Source organism: Mirounga leonina, unplaced genomic scaffold, assembly GCF_011800145.1.
Source record: "Mirounga leonina isolate KUSES-001 unplaced genomic scaffold, KU_Mleo_1.0 Mir_115, whole genome shotgun sequence".
Classification (NCBI taxonomy): Eukaryota; Metazoa; Chordata; class Mammalia; order Carnivora; family Phocidae; genus Mirounga; species Mirounga leonina.
Window position 1 is genome coordinate 28,960,978 of NW_023270268.1, and position 13,718 is coordinate 28,974,695.

The 13,718-nt window shown below is 36.8% G+C and overlaps 2 protein-coding genes across 4 annotated transcripts in view; one reads left to right on the forward strand and one right to left on the reverse strand.

The window, feature by feature from the left end:
* Nucleotides 1-13,718, reverse strand: part of ACAD11 (acyl-CoA dehydrogenase family member 11) — a 101,265-nt gene that overhangs the window by 44,138 nt on the left and 43,409 nt on the right. The window contains exons 13-14 of the mRNA XM_034994739.1: nucleotides 9,004-9,111; nucleotides 7,492-7,590 (exon numbers count right to left, since the gene is read on the reverse strand). Coding sequence (XP_034850630.1) covers nucleotides 7,492-7,590; nucleotides 9,004-9,111 — 207 coding nt within the window. The remainder of the gene's footprint in view (nucleotides 1-7,491; nucleotides 7,591-9,003; nucleotides 9,112-13,718) is intronic.
* ACKR4 (atypical chemokine receptor 4) lies at nucleotides 1,521-6,468 on the forward strand. 3 transcript variants are annotated; one of them, XM_034994752.1, is made up of 2 exons: nucleotides 1,521-1,611; nucleotides 4,588-6,468. In XM_034994752.1, exon 2 carries the CDS (start codon nucleotides 4,597-4,599, stop codon nucleotides 5,647-5,649), a length of 1,053 nt encoding a protein of 350 aa, XP_034850643.1. In that variant the 5' UTR covers nucleotides 1,521-1,611; nucleotides 4,588-4,596; the 3' UTR covers nucleotides 5,650-6,468. The 3 variants fall into 3 exon arrangements, with proteins under 3 accessions (XP_034850643.1, XP_034850657.1, XP_034850650.1); XM_034994766.1 differs by lacking the exon at nucleotides 1,521-1,611 and adding an exon at nucleotides 3,646-3,664; XM_034994759.1 differs by lacking the exon at nucleotides 1,521-1,611 and adding an exon at nucleotides 4,387-4,406.

The following is a 13,718-nucleotide window of genomic DNA, read 5'->3' on the forward strand; positions in this document are numbered from 1 at the left end:
AAATACAAAGGAAACCCTATAAGTCTATCAGCTCAATTTTCATCAGAAACTTTCCAGTCCAGAAGAGAGTGGCATGATATATTCAAAGTTTTAAAAGGGAAAAATCCGCAGCCAAGAATACTCTATCCAGCAAGGTTATCATTCAGAATAGAAGAGGAGATAAAGAATTTCCCAGACAAACAAAAGTTAAAAGAATTCATGACCACTAAACCATGCCTACAAGAAGTGTTAAGGGGGACTCTGTGAATGGAAAACAAAAACCATAAGTAAGAGTAAAAAAAAAAAAATACAAGTACAAAAGAAAAAAAAAATTAAGCATATCTGTAAAAATCAGTCAAGAGAAGCACAAAATAAAAGGATGTAAAATATGATACCAAATATCTGAAATGTGGAGGGGAGAGGAATAAAGAATGAGTTCAAACTTAAGCAACCATCAGCTTAATATAGACTACTATAAGCAAAAGATGTTATATATAAACCTAATGGTAACACAAATCAAAAAACAGTAATAGATATGCAAAAAATGAAGAGTAAGGAATCCAAGTATATCACTAAAGAAAACCAGCAAACCATGAAAGAGAGCAAGAAAGGATCAGAGAAAAACTGCAAAAACAACCACAAAACAAGTAACAAAATAGCAATAAATACATATATATCAATAATTACTTTGAATGTCAATGGACTAAATGTTCCAATCAAAAGACATGGTGTCAGAAAGGATAAAAAAACAAGACCCATCTATATGCTGCCTATAATTTCTGCAGGTGGAGACTGAGCCTAGCTTTGCATGAGAAAAGAAATAAAGGGTATTGTTATACAAAATGTATGGAGAGTCCAGTTCAAATAGAAGGGCTGAATCTGCCCGCATTTCTTCTCCAACGTTCATTTGTTTGGAGGCGTGGGAAGAACAACGTCCCCAGACAAAAGGATTTTGAAGGTTTGTATGCTGGTCTTTAAAAAAAAAGTTTAAAGAGTGCAAGAGAGTTTAAAGTCTTGGGGAAAGGCATACTCTGGGGTCAAGGATAGGGAAGAAATATAGCAAAGTCAAGAGTAGTTTAATAGTTTAAAATATTAAATGATGTGACACAAAAAATACTAAGTTCTATAAATGCCTAATTATTACTCAGAATTTAGTCTGTGATAATTTGGTCTTTAAAAAGAACCTTCTGAGTTAAAGTCATTTTTCTTTTCTTTCCTAAACAAAATAACTTTTGAGAGTATTTCTCTAGATCCTACCTACAAGTGCTCATTAGCTGCCTTGAGGCTCTCTGGGGTGAATTTTTTTGGTTTGGCCATCGGTTCCTCAGCAGCAGGCACTTTCTTGTTCCTTTCATCTAAGTGGAAACTTTGAAAGGTATGTAGTTTTTGAAACAAGATGGAATTCTTCCCCAGATTTGTACCCTAAGACACTTTAGAACTTGGATTTGACTTCACAGCATGGTTATACAAAAAATAAAAGATCAAGTGCTCACAAGGTTAAATTTCAGGAAAGCCCTCTTGGATGCAAGACAAAGGCGGGGTGTAAAACGAAAACAAAAGTAGCCTGAGTTAAAGAGGTCATTTGATTTTTACTCTACACTCAAGACTGCTCCTCTCTGTACGCTGAAACAGGTTGGTTTTTTCATTTTCTCATTCTAACTTGGATAAGATTGTTTTTTAAAGCCCAAAGACTTTGTATATTTACCTATGTAAAGGGAGTCTTAATGCACAAAAGTCTAAATGTTAACATGTGCAAAAAAGAGCTATTTGAAAACAGCTATACACTTTAATCTTAAAACAAAAATCTGAATATAGCAAGAAGAAAATATTTTATTATTTCTGGTATTATGTTAATATCATTACTTGCCTACAAAACTTTGTTAATGAGAAAATAGGTTTTGCTATACCATTATTTTCTGCTTTATTTTACAAATGCTATTTTTTTGTTCTTGTAATAATTATAAAGACATCTAAAATGTGTTCCTGTATATCTGCCAGAAGGATCAATTCCTGCAAATAATTTCCATTCCTGTCCTATTTACTCACATTTTTTAGTAAGATTCTTATTTAAAAATATACTTCCTTAGTGTCTTATATTATTTGGGCATATTATTCCTTATCACCAGGTTCAAGATTTGTGATGAATGAGAAAGAAAGAATAAAGTTCATACTGTGTTAATAATTAACACATAAGAAAATGATGATCAGCATAGAATGGTCTTCCAGATTGGAACTTTTCAAATAAACTTAAGGGTAAAAATAGTCATTTTAAATTGTTGGCACCTGGTTTGTACATAATGAAAGCAATTCTTCTATGTGGTATGTTTCCTTGAGGAGCCTTCTCTGCTTTACTCATCCAAAAAGGGTTAGTAAGAATAAGAATATTCTTTTGGAAATGTACCATAAATTGGCACACTGTTTTGAATGATTCTATAAGAATGTTAGAGTTTCGGGGCGCCTGGGTGGCTCAGTCGTTAAGTGTCTGCCTTCGGCTCAGGTCATGATCCCAGGGTCCTGGGATTGAGCCCCGCATCGGGCTCCCTGCTCTGCGGGAAGCCTGCTTCTCCCTCTCCCACTCCCGCTGCTTGTGTTCCCTCTCTCGCTGTATCTCTCCCTGTCAAATAAATAAAATCTTTAAAAAAAAAAAAAAAAAAAGAATGTTAGAGCTTCTTCCAAGGACAAAAATAACCAAAGGGAGACAGAAAGGCTAAGGAAAAAGCAAAATAAAACTCAGCAGTAAAATAAAAACACTGAAAGTCAATTTTATATACATTTTAAAACTTGTGAATTCTGGGGGCGCCTGGGTGGCTTGGTTTAGCATCTGCCTTTGGCTCAGGTCCTGATCCCAGGGTCCTGGGATCCAGCGCCGCATCAGGCTCCCTACTCAGCCAGGAGGCTGCTTCTTCCTCTCCCTCTGCCTGCTGCTCCCCCTGCCTGTGCTCTCTCTCTCTGTCAAATAAATAAAATCTTAAAAAAACAAAAACAAAAAAACTTGTGAATTCTGTGCGAGCTTATCTTACTTCTATAAGGTGTTAATAACCAATACCATAAAATAACTAATGATGAGACAAGAAGATTCCTGCCATATAATCTATCTATTCTAGACTAATAGCTTTATATCTGCTTGTAAAACCTTTAGTTTGACAAATATTTACTAAGCACCTAGTGTATACCAGCCACTCCATAAGGTATTCATTACAAACATAAATCCAACAGGTCATACTCTTAGGGAACTAAGAAACCCATCTTTTCCACAGGATGGGGTCAGTTCTCTGAGAATGAACGTAGGTATATATGTAGATCTAGCTATTGGATCACAAAAGTCTTCTGGGGAGGTGATGTCCAAGTTAACTGAGGAGGAATTGGCCCTTTAAGGGAAGGGCAGGAAACGGTCTATCAGATGAAGGAACAGAATGAGTAATGATGTAGACATGTGCTACAGCATGGTGTGTGCCAGCAAAGTGCTTGCAGATGAGTACTCTAACTGTCTGGGGCGTGTAGTAGAGAGATGTAGCACAGTGTGGGGTGCATAGTAGAGAGATGTAGCGGGAACCATGGGTAGGACCACATTATGGAGGGAGCCATGGGCATCATGCTAAGGAGCTTGGATTGTATCTTTCAGGTGGAGTAATGTGTCTTTCAGGTGAGGAGCTAAGCAGAAGAGTGACAGATTGACATTTCAGAGGTACAGAACTCTGGTGGCAGTAAGAAAAATGATTTTGACAAAGAGGTGGTAAGGAGGATTAAGAGTAGCAGATACCAGTTGGGAAGATATTGTAATGGGCCAGGTCAGGAACAATGGTGGTCGATGGTGCAGATGTGTCAAAGAGGGCAAATTAAAAGAAAGAGGCAGATTCACAATCTATTGGAAAGGTAAAGGCAGAATTTAGGGTCTGACTGGAAATTCGGATGAAGATGAGAGAGGTCAAGGACAGTGTAGGCTTAAGACTTCGGTAACTAGTGGAATGCTGCTATTGAATGATAGCATACATTCAGCATGTGTGACAGGGTTTGAAGGGAAGCTAACTAGAGGAAACTTTGTTTTATAAAGGCCAACTAGTGAAATGAAGTATAAACACTGAGGTAATTTAGTTAACTTATTTTAAAATAAATTTATTTTTAAAAATGTTTATAAATAATAAAAATAAATTTATTTCAGATGAATAAAATAATTTACTTAATTTACTGCCAATATCCTGCATAAGAATCACAAAGTTGTATATGTAAAAAATATAAGACTTTTTATTCCTTTTGTTGAAATGACTATATTTCATATTTTAAAAACTATTTTTACATAAAAGTCATTACTTTGATTTAGGGTTTAATGATTAAGAAAGTTCCTCAGGGTATTATTTTTATTGTTCTTGTGTAAATTCCAGCTCCTGCACACAGACTTGTAAAAACAGGGGATGAAGAACTAATCTTGGGTATATACTCCAGTGTGGCTTCCATTGAAGAGTTTCAAATTTCAAAGAGCAGCAGATTCAGCCTCACCTATGTTATAGCAACAATCTACTCTCTAGTAAAAGAACAAAACATATGCTAGATTAAAGTGTTTCCTTTTAAACAATATTAAAATGAATATTCTATGTTCTTTTTGACATTTAGATTGGAGCCATGGCTTTGGAACACAACCAGTCAACAGATTACTATGATGAGGAAAATGAAGTGAATGGCACTCATGACTATAGTCAGTATGAAGTGATCTGTATAAAAGAGGAAGTCAGAAAATTTGCAAAAGTTTTCTTGCCTGCCTTCTTCACAATAGCTTTCATCATTGGAATTGCAGGCAATTCCATAGTTGTGGCAATTTATGCCTATTACAAGAAGCAGAGAACCAAAACAGATGTGTACATCCTGAACTTGGCAGTGGCAGATTTATTCCTTCTATTCACTCTGCCTTTTTGGGCAGTTAATGCAGTTCATGGATGGGTGTTAGGGAGAATCATGTGCAAAGTCACTTCAGCCTTGTACACAGTCAACTTCGTCTCTGGAATGCAGTTTCTGGCTTGTATCAGCATAGACAGATACTGGGCAGTAACTAAAGCCCCAGGTCAAACAGGAGTGGGGAAACCATGCTGGCTTATCTGTTCCTGTGTCTGGACGGCTGCCATCTTGCTGAGTATACCTCAGCTGGTTTTTTACACAGTAAATGACAAGGCTAGGTGCATTCCCACCTTTCCATATCACCTAGGAACCTCAGTGAAAGCATCAATTCAAATGCTGGAAATCTGCATCGGATTTGTAATACCCTTTCTTATTATGGGAGTGTGCTACTTTGTCACAGCAAGGACACTCATCAGGATGCCCAACATTAAAAAATCTCGACCCCTCAAAGTTCTGCTCACAGTGGTTATAGTTTTCATTGTCACTCAGCTGCCTTATAACATTGTCAGGTTCTGCCAAGTCATAGACATCATCTACTCCCTGATCACCGACTGCGACATGAGCAAACGCATGGATGTTGCCGTCCAAATCACGGAGAGCATTGCACTCTTTCACAGCTGCCTCAACCCAATCCTGTATGTTTTCATGGGAGCCTCTTTTAAAAACTACATTATGAAAGTTGCTAAGAAATATGGGTCCTGGAGAAGACAAAGACAAAACGTGGAGGAGATTCCTTTTGATTCAGAAGATCCTACAGAGCCAACCAGTACTTTTAGCATTTAAATGTAACACTGCTATCTCTTGCTTCGATACACATGAATGCTGCTTCTCCCTCAGATAAAACATCTGCTTTATTCTGAAACTTAAATCTCAAACACCGTGGTGCCAATTTACAGCAATCAAGAGGTGGGGGGAGGATGGGGAGAATATAGCAACCAGGAAGAGGAGGAAACGAAATAATAAATGCACAAAACATGAACTTAAAATTAACAATATAGGAAAATAGTATTAACAGGCATAAATAATAAAAAGAGTATGCTATGAATTAGGCCATCTGAAACAGATTAATAAAAAGGCTTATATTAAGGGGCATTTCTAATTATTTTAAATGATCTAAATTTTAATGTAAGAATGATCTCACTGCATAATTTCAGTACTTGAATAACTATACAGCAAAATTTAATCCTTTTTTCCTATTTCTTAGTTTGTGATTTCCTAAGACCCCAGAAAGAATAACAATTTAACAATTAAGAAATTACATAAATAGCTTTACTGGCCCTTTTAATACACCCCTGGTAATTTTTTTTTTTCTTTTTATCCCTGGTAAATTTCTGAACATACAATTTGCTTCCATGATGTCAATTTTCTTTAGTAATAAACTGGTTATCCTGTTAGATTTACATGTATACTCTAGAAGCAATCTTTAGATAATCATATTTACCTAGATGCCAATTTTGTGACTTCCTAAAGGGCTCATCCATTTATGTGAGTCTATTACTGAGGGTTGACTTACCAATACATATTCTTATGTATAGATTCTTATTTTTTGCTTAAGCACTTGCATTTTTAAGCAATAAAAGTATGTGACACAATTTTTAATAACATGTATATCTTATCTCTTTAACTACAATTATTTATAAATTATTACAGTTCATTTAATATGTCCCTACTGAAATTTAATTTTGATAGAAATTACATTGATCAATAGTGTGCACTAATATGAATTTTCTCTCTCGTAAACTATAAAAAAACTGTGAACTGTAGGGGCGCCTGGGTGGCTCAGTCATTAAGCATCTGCCTTCGGCTCAGGTCATGATCCCGGGGTTCTGGGATCGAGTCCCGCATCGGGCTCCCTGCTCAGCGGGAAGCCTGCTTCTCCCTCTCCCACTCCCCCTGCTTGTGTTCCCTCTCTCACTGTGTCTCTCTCTGTCAAATAAATAAAATCTTAAAAAAAAAAAACAACAAAAACCGTGAACTGTAAAATTGTAGGGAAAAAAAAGACATGTTTTCTGCTCTTAAAATAAATATCACCTAATCAAGATATGTTATTTTAAAATTACTTTTCTTTGGGGAGCCTTTGTGGCACTGTTGGTTGAGCCTCTGACTCTCGGTTTTGGCTCAGGTCGTGAGATCAATCCCCAGGTTGGGCTCTACACTCAGCATGGAGTCTGCTTGGAGTTTCTCTCTCCCTCTCCCTCTGCCTCTGCGCTAACTCCCACCCCTGCACTCTCTCCCTCTCTCCAAAATAAATAAATATATATATATTTTAAGATTTTACTTATTTATTTGACAGAGAGAGACACAGTGAGAGATGGAACACAAGCAGGGGGAGTGGCAGAGGGAGAAGCAGGCCTCCCGCCGAGGAGGGAGCCCGATGCGGGACTCGATCCCAGAACCCTGGGATCATGACCTGAGCTGAAGGCAGACGCCCAACGACTGAGCCACCCAGGTGCTCCCAAAATAAATAAATGTTTTTAAAAAATTACTTTCATTTAATCAAATATTTCTAAATTTGAATATGCTTTCAAAGGCAGAATTTAAAGAATGGTGATCATGAAACTAATAACTATGTATCATATTATTCTAGCACAGCACCTGGGACAAAGGATGGATCTGAATACTCACCACTGCTCCACCATTTCTTGCCATTAATTACATAGCTATCTCCATCTCGTTGGATGCTACATTCAATATTTGTGGCATCACTCGAAGCTACATTGGGCTCTATAAATAAGCAAAGGTTGAATTTACAGGCAGGCAGACATCATCAGTTTACAAAGAGACTTTAGATAAGGAAATGTGAACTCTTTGAGGATAGAGGCATGTTCCTAACCTTCCTCCCTTCTTCCACTCTGGTTCTCCTATAATCTACACATAGTAGGTATTCAGTAAATGTGCATTGGAAGAATGAATGAATGAATATCGAACACTGGGATCAGCAATCTGAATTGTGCTCTTGGCTTCCTCACTGATACATGATTTGAGATAATGCACTCAATCCTTTCTCTAATCATCAAAAGTAGGAACATTGTGGTTTATTGTCCACAGTGGAAATCTACTAAATACTAAATATTTGCAAGCCAGATTTCCCCACCATCTAGTTTACTATCTTAGACAATTTCCAACTGTACCTTGCAAATTCCATCAGGAATGCTCTCACTGACTTATTTTGCATTCTGTAAAGCCTGCTCAGCACAATGTCTTCAGAAAGTTTTCCATGGGACACCCTCACACAACTGCTTTACTATATGGCATTTCAAAATGTACAGGCTAGCCCTCAATCACAGTAATCTGCACTTGTTAATATGCTGCTCTTTTAAATGGGTCCTTCAGATATTTTGTGTGTTCTATTTCTAAAACTAGAGACCCATGGGGTTCCTTTAGAAAGGGATCTGTGTACTTATTTTGTAACCTCCAATTAGTGCTTTGTAGACAACATGTCACTGCAGATGTTCAATAAATGCCTCTCACTGATTTTAAATGGAGATCAGTTTTGCTATTATAAATACATACAGTGTTATAGAAGACTTTTAAATCTGGCTAAAATTATGGCCAGATGACATTTAGTTTAATTCTAAACTCAACTATAAAATGATAACTTTTTCCTTTGAAGAATTCTCAATTGCTGTTTCCTATGTACAAACGGTACCAAACCCATTTTTAACATGCTCCTAATTTTACTTCCCCATATGATCATAATTTGAACTATGTGACCAGCATTGCTGAATGGTCTATTTTTCTAGGTTTATGGCAGAGTTAAGTATTTTGTAACTATCAATAAAAATTATTACAAAGACGACTATTTCATACACAAGGGCAAAAAAGATATTAAATATACATACATGGCAATTTTAGAAATGCAAGTCAAAAGATTATGAAGTTAGGTTTACTCTGCTGCTAAATGCCTAAAGTAAACTGCCAGAAAACATCACTTGGTATCCTCCCAAATGGGAGGACAATTTTATTCTGCACATTTAAAAATGCCAAAATTTGAAATTGGGCTCAAAACAAACATATGCCTATCTCTGTCCATGGGCAAATTTGCCTGACATACAAAGCCATTCTTTCATTTTAGCTCATCTATAACAACTCCAGGATGACTGACTGCACAAGGGGAGAACCATGATTTGCTTTTACCTGTCATACAGAAACAGGAGGCAATGTTCCCTTGAAGAAGAGGCTCAAGCCACTGCTGCTTCTGCTTTTCACTTCCATATAGGTGGAGCAACTCCATGTTCCCTGTGTCTGTAAGTAATAAGAAAAAACACTTCTTTTGCATTTAAAAATTTACCAATATGAAATCCAAACTTTATGTTGATAATATACACATGTATCTTTTTAAGGCAAACATCTGTTTAAAAAATATTTTGAAACATAATAAATATAATTTATAATGAAGGTATGCCATAAATAGTTATTATAAGTATATGGCATTTGGTGCATATTTATTCAATTTGTGTTGAATTACACACACTTGTCTGCTTCGTCCCTAATTCAGTCCTAACTGAGGTCTGACTCAATTAGGACTAAGGAAAACAATTTACTGACTTAATCTTTCCCTGCTTTCTTGCAAATATGCTTTGCTAGGAGTGACTGCAATGCTCCTGGAGAACAATTATCATTACATGCTCTACTGAGACTCCATCGCTGAGACTCCTGTTCCTCAAACATACACTGTGCTAACTTTCACATATTTGCCTGTGCCAAGGCTTCTCTCAAGTCCAATTCTACCCATCATTCCTAAGTAAATTCCTGCTTCTGAGCCACTTCCATTGCGAAGAATCTCTGATTACCCAGTCAGAACTATCTCCTTCCTCTGAACTCAGAGTAATATTGTCTCTTTACCTCTACCATTGCTCTTACTTTTGTGCACCCCCTACCATCTAGAAAAGTACTAGGTAGTATCTCAAGAATGCTAAACACAGAATCCCTGATAGAAAATGACAGCAGATAACTTCAAAGACCCTTTCTAAACCTCAGAGGGCATTGTTCAGTAACTGATATACTACTATCACTCTCATATAAAAAAGAATGCTTCATATCTGCCATGGAGCAAAACACTCTAGGGGCTTTTCTCTGATATTTGTTCCTATAAAACTTCTAAAAAAGAAAAAAAACTAAAACCTTTCCCTTGGGATGCCTGGGTGGCTCAGTAGGTTAAGCATCTACCTTTGGCTCAGGTCATGATCCCAGAGTCCTGGGATCGAGTCCTGCATCGGGCTCCTTGCTCAGTGGGGAGCCTGCTTCTTCCTTTGCCTGCAGCTCCCCCTGCTTGTATGCTTTTTCTCTCTCTCTCTCTGACAAATAAGTAAATAAAAATTAAAAAAAAAAACAACCTTTCCCTTGAAAACTGATTACTCATAAGATTTTTTAAAAAGATTATTTTATTTTAGGAAGAGAGAGAGAGAGAATGAGAGATCGTGCAGTGGTGGGGGGGAAGAGGGAGAAGGAGAGAGAGAATCTCAAGCAGACTCCTCGCTGAGTGGGAAGCCCAACACAGGGCTCAATCCCACAACCCTGAGATCATGACCTGAGCTGAAATCAAGAGTTGGATGCTTAACTGACTGAGCCACCTAGGTGCCCCGATTATTCATTAAGATTTTCAGGAAGAATTTTTCAGTATCACCTCTAAACATGACTTGAAGGACAGTCACTGAAATGCCTATGAAAATGGAGTAAATCAAAGTTAATTCTCTCAAAATGTATTTGCACTCTGTTCAGACACTATTAACAGAGCCAAAGTTACATTAAAATGCACAAAATTCCTAGTAGATTAACATTAGCTTAAAATTCTTTTTGACTGAGGGAGAAGTGAATCTTGAGTTATAATTAATGAAGCTCACTGTTTTCTTTGCTTATTTTAAATTCACTGTTTCTCGTTATAGTTCAAATGAGGTAAATATTGACTAAGGTCTTCCCAAAAATTGTCAGTTTATTCTGAGAAGCTGGCAAAACGAAGCTATCATTTACAGGTTAGGAAAAAGCCTAGATAAGTTACTTCTACAAAAAAATTACTCTCCCCCAAATCAGCCCATAGGCCCCCCAAATTTTCTAGTAATAGCTATAGAATTAAAATTGCTATATTCAACATTCTAATATACAATATTGCATGACTTCATGAAGGGCAAAAAAACAAAACAAAAGACAAATTGGAAGACTACATATGTTTCCCATAAGCTTTTCGAACTATTTGGAAAGCTTGACTAGAAATTCATCTTTTATACTTAAGAAACCTCCCAAAGTATTTAATTGGCATCAGTTACATTCCCTTCTTTATCTGCTTTGGAAATGCTCCAAAACACAATACCCCAAGGCCTTCATGAAGATAACTCCTCTACAAAGAGAAAACGCCTAGTTTTCTACTTACGGTTTTATACATCCTTGTTTGCTAAGGAGAGTTGCTAATCATACTTTGGCCAAAGAAAATGTATTTTCCTTGCCAATTTTAGAATTTCAGCAGTTTGGTGATATCATTTAGACAGTACAATTGATAGACTCATGAAATTTTAATACTAGAAATTTTAATGCTAGGCAAATGATCTTCTAGTGAAAAGTGAGTTCTCGGGTCAAATGGAGAAATAGTGGCAGAGCTGCGTCTGCAAAGGAAGTCTTCTATAGCATTATTTTTTCATATTATGACCCACTTGTATGTCATGAAGTCAATTTAATGGAATATGGCTAGCATTTGCTAAAAAATAAAATAGATCAAAATAGAACACATTAGATTAGACTCACTGGAAAATATCTGAGTATATTGTATGTAATAAAGGAAACTATTATTTCATGAAACCCTTTTTCAGTAATATATATATGCCTTTCATTTCTTGTTCCCCAAGTCCCTTGCCCAATCCATCCATCCGTCCATGAACATACACATACAACTACATATGCTACATATTGGGTCACAATATAAATTATATTTCTCACTATGAGTAGCAATAAAAAATTTTTTTAAAAGACTGCCAGTTCTCCTTCCACAAAATTATGCCATCTATACAGTATAATGTAATAACTTCACATAAATGAGATGAAGTCTTTAGAAATTCTGTGATAGATTTGACTTTTACAATAGCCTCATTATTGGATTAAAATGTAGTACAGCAGTAATTTGATAAATTGGTAATTTGAGGAGGGAAAACTACCAAGGATAAGTTCAACCATGCATCAGAAGTCTATAACTTCCTTAATAGTTCCAAATGAGAGTCAAAGCCCACTGTGCAAACACTTTGCTATGCAACCAGATTGTGTTTTCTCTCAGATATCCAATATACTTCTTTTTGGTAGTTCCATCCTTGATTAACTCTTTTTGGGAAAGCTTTAGCAGCAGGGCCATACAATGAGCACAAAAGGCAATACTGAGGTCTAACTTATTCAGTGACAATATAGGATATCATACCATCATCCTTCTACAACAAATCAAATGTTGGTCCTTGACTGGGAGCAACAGAATAACCAGAGTAACCTGGGGGAAAAAAGACAAAAGACATTCCCAGGGTCTACCTTAGACCTACTGAATCAAAACTATAGGGATGGAGCCTGTGAATCTGTTTTTGTTTTAAGTTCCTTAGCCAGTTCTTTGACAAATCCAGGTTTGAAAAGACCTTCTACAGACTACATTCCAGGTTTATCTCTTCCATATTACCTTTTTAAAAAAATTTTTAGAAAGATTTTTATTATGTATTTGAGAGAGACGGAGAGCACAGAGGGAGAAGGAGAGGGAGAAGCAGACTCCCTGCTGAACAGAGAGCCCAACATGGGACTCGATCCCAGGACCCTGAGATCATGACCTAAGCCGAAAGCAGACACTTAAGTGACTGAGCCACCCAGGCATCCCTCTTCCATATTACCTTTTTAAAGAAAAGTTGGCCTCCTTCCCTTATCCTTCCAATTTTTCATGCCAAAATCTTTGGAGGCATCCTTGACTTCCCCATATCCAATCAGGAAATCCTCTTTCCTCTTCCTTCAAAATATATTTAGAATCTTTCTACTTCTCACCTTTTCTGCTGCTACCACCCTAGAACAAATCCCCATCATCTCTAACTGGGATTATTACAACAGACTTCCTGCTTCCTTCCTTCCCTCCTTTTGTTAATTCCCAACATAGTAGTCAAAGTGATTCTTTTAAAACTGACATAACATCTTGTCACTCCTCTAGTAAAATCTCCCATGGCTTCCCATTTCACAGGAGGTACAAGCCCTTACCTGCCCTATAATAAGGCCCTTTCCTCCCTGATATCTTCTCTTACTATTCTCCCAACTATGCCAGGCTCCTTGAGTCTTCTTGGAATATACCCATCATACTCTTGCCTTAGGGTCTATGCATTTTTTGTGCTATGGAAATTCCTTCCCCAGATATCAGCATAGCTAACTCTCTTGCCTTTTTTAAGTCTGTATCCAATGTCATTTTCTCAGTAAGGCCTATCCTGGCCATTCCGTGTTAAACTGTAATTTGCATTTCTTGTTCCCCAGCATTCCAGTGTGGACCTACCGTACTGATTTTTTTTTATTTTTTTCCCCAAAGTACTTTTCATCTTCAAACTTACTACATAATTTACTTACTTACAATATTTATTATTATTTATTTATGTCTCCCTCCATTAGAACATCAGCTCCATGAGGGCAGGAATCTTTGTGCATTATATTCTTTGATACATCCCAAGGATCTAGAACAGTGCTTGGTACGTTGTAAGTAATCAATAAATAACTGGTGAATAGGGGCACCTGGCTGACTCAGTTGCAAGAGTGTGTGACTCTTGATCTTGGGGTCATGAGTTCGAGCCCCACGTTGAATGTAGAGATTACTTAAATAAATTTTTAAAAACTTAAAAAAAAAAAACTGGTAAAGAAATGGA

What these genes read in the sequence shown, in the direction of transcription:
- ACKR4 (XM_034994752.1), top strand. Translation starts at nt 4,597, where the DNA reads ATGGCTTTGGAACACAACCAGTCAACAGATTACTATGATGAGGAAAAT.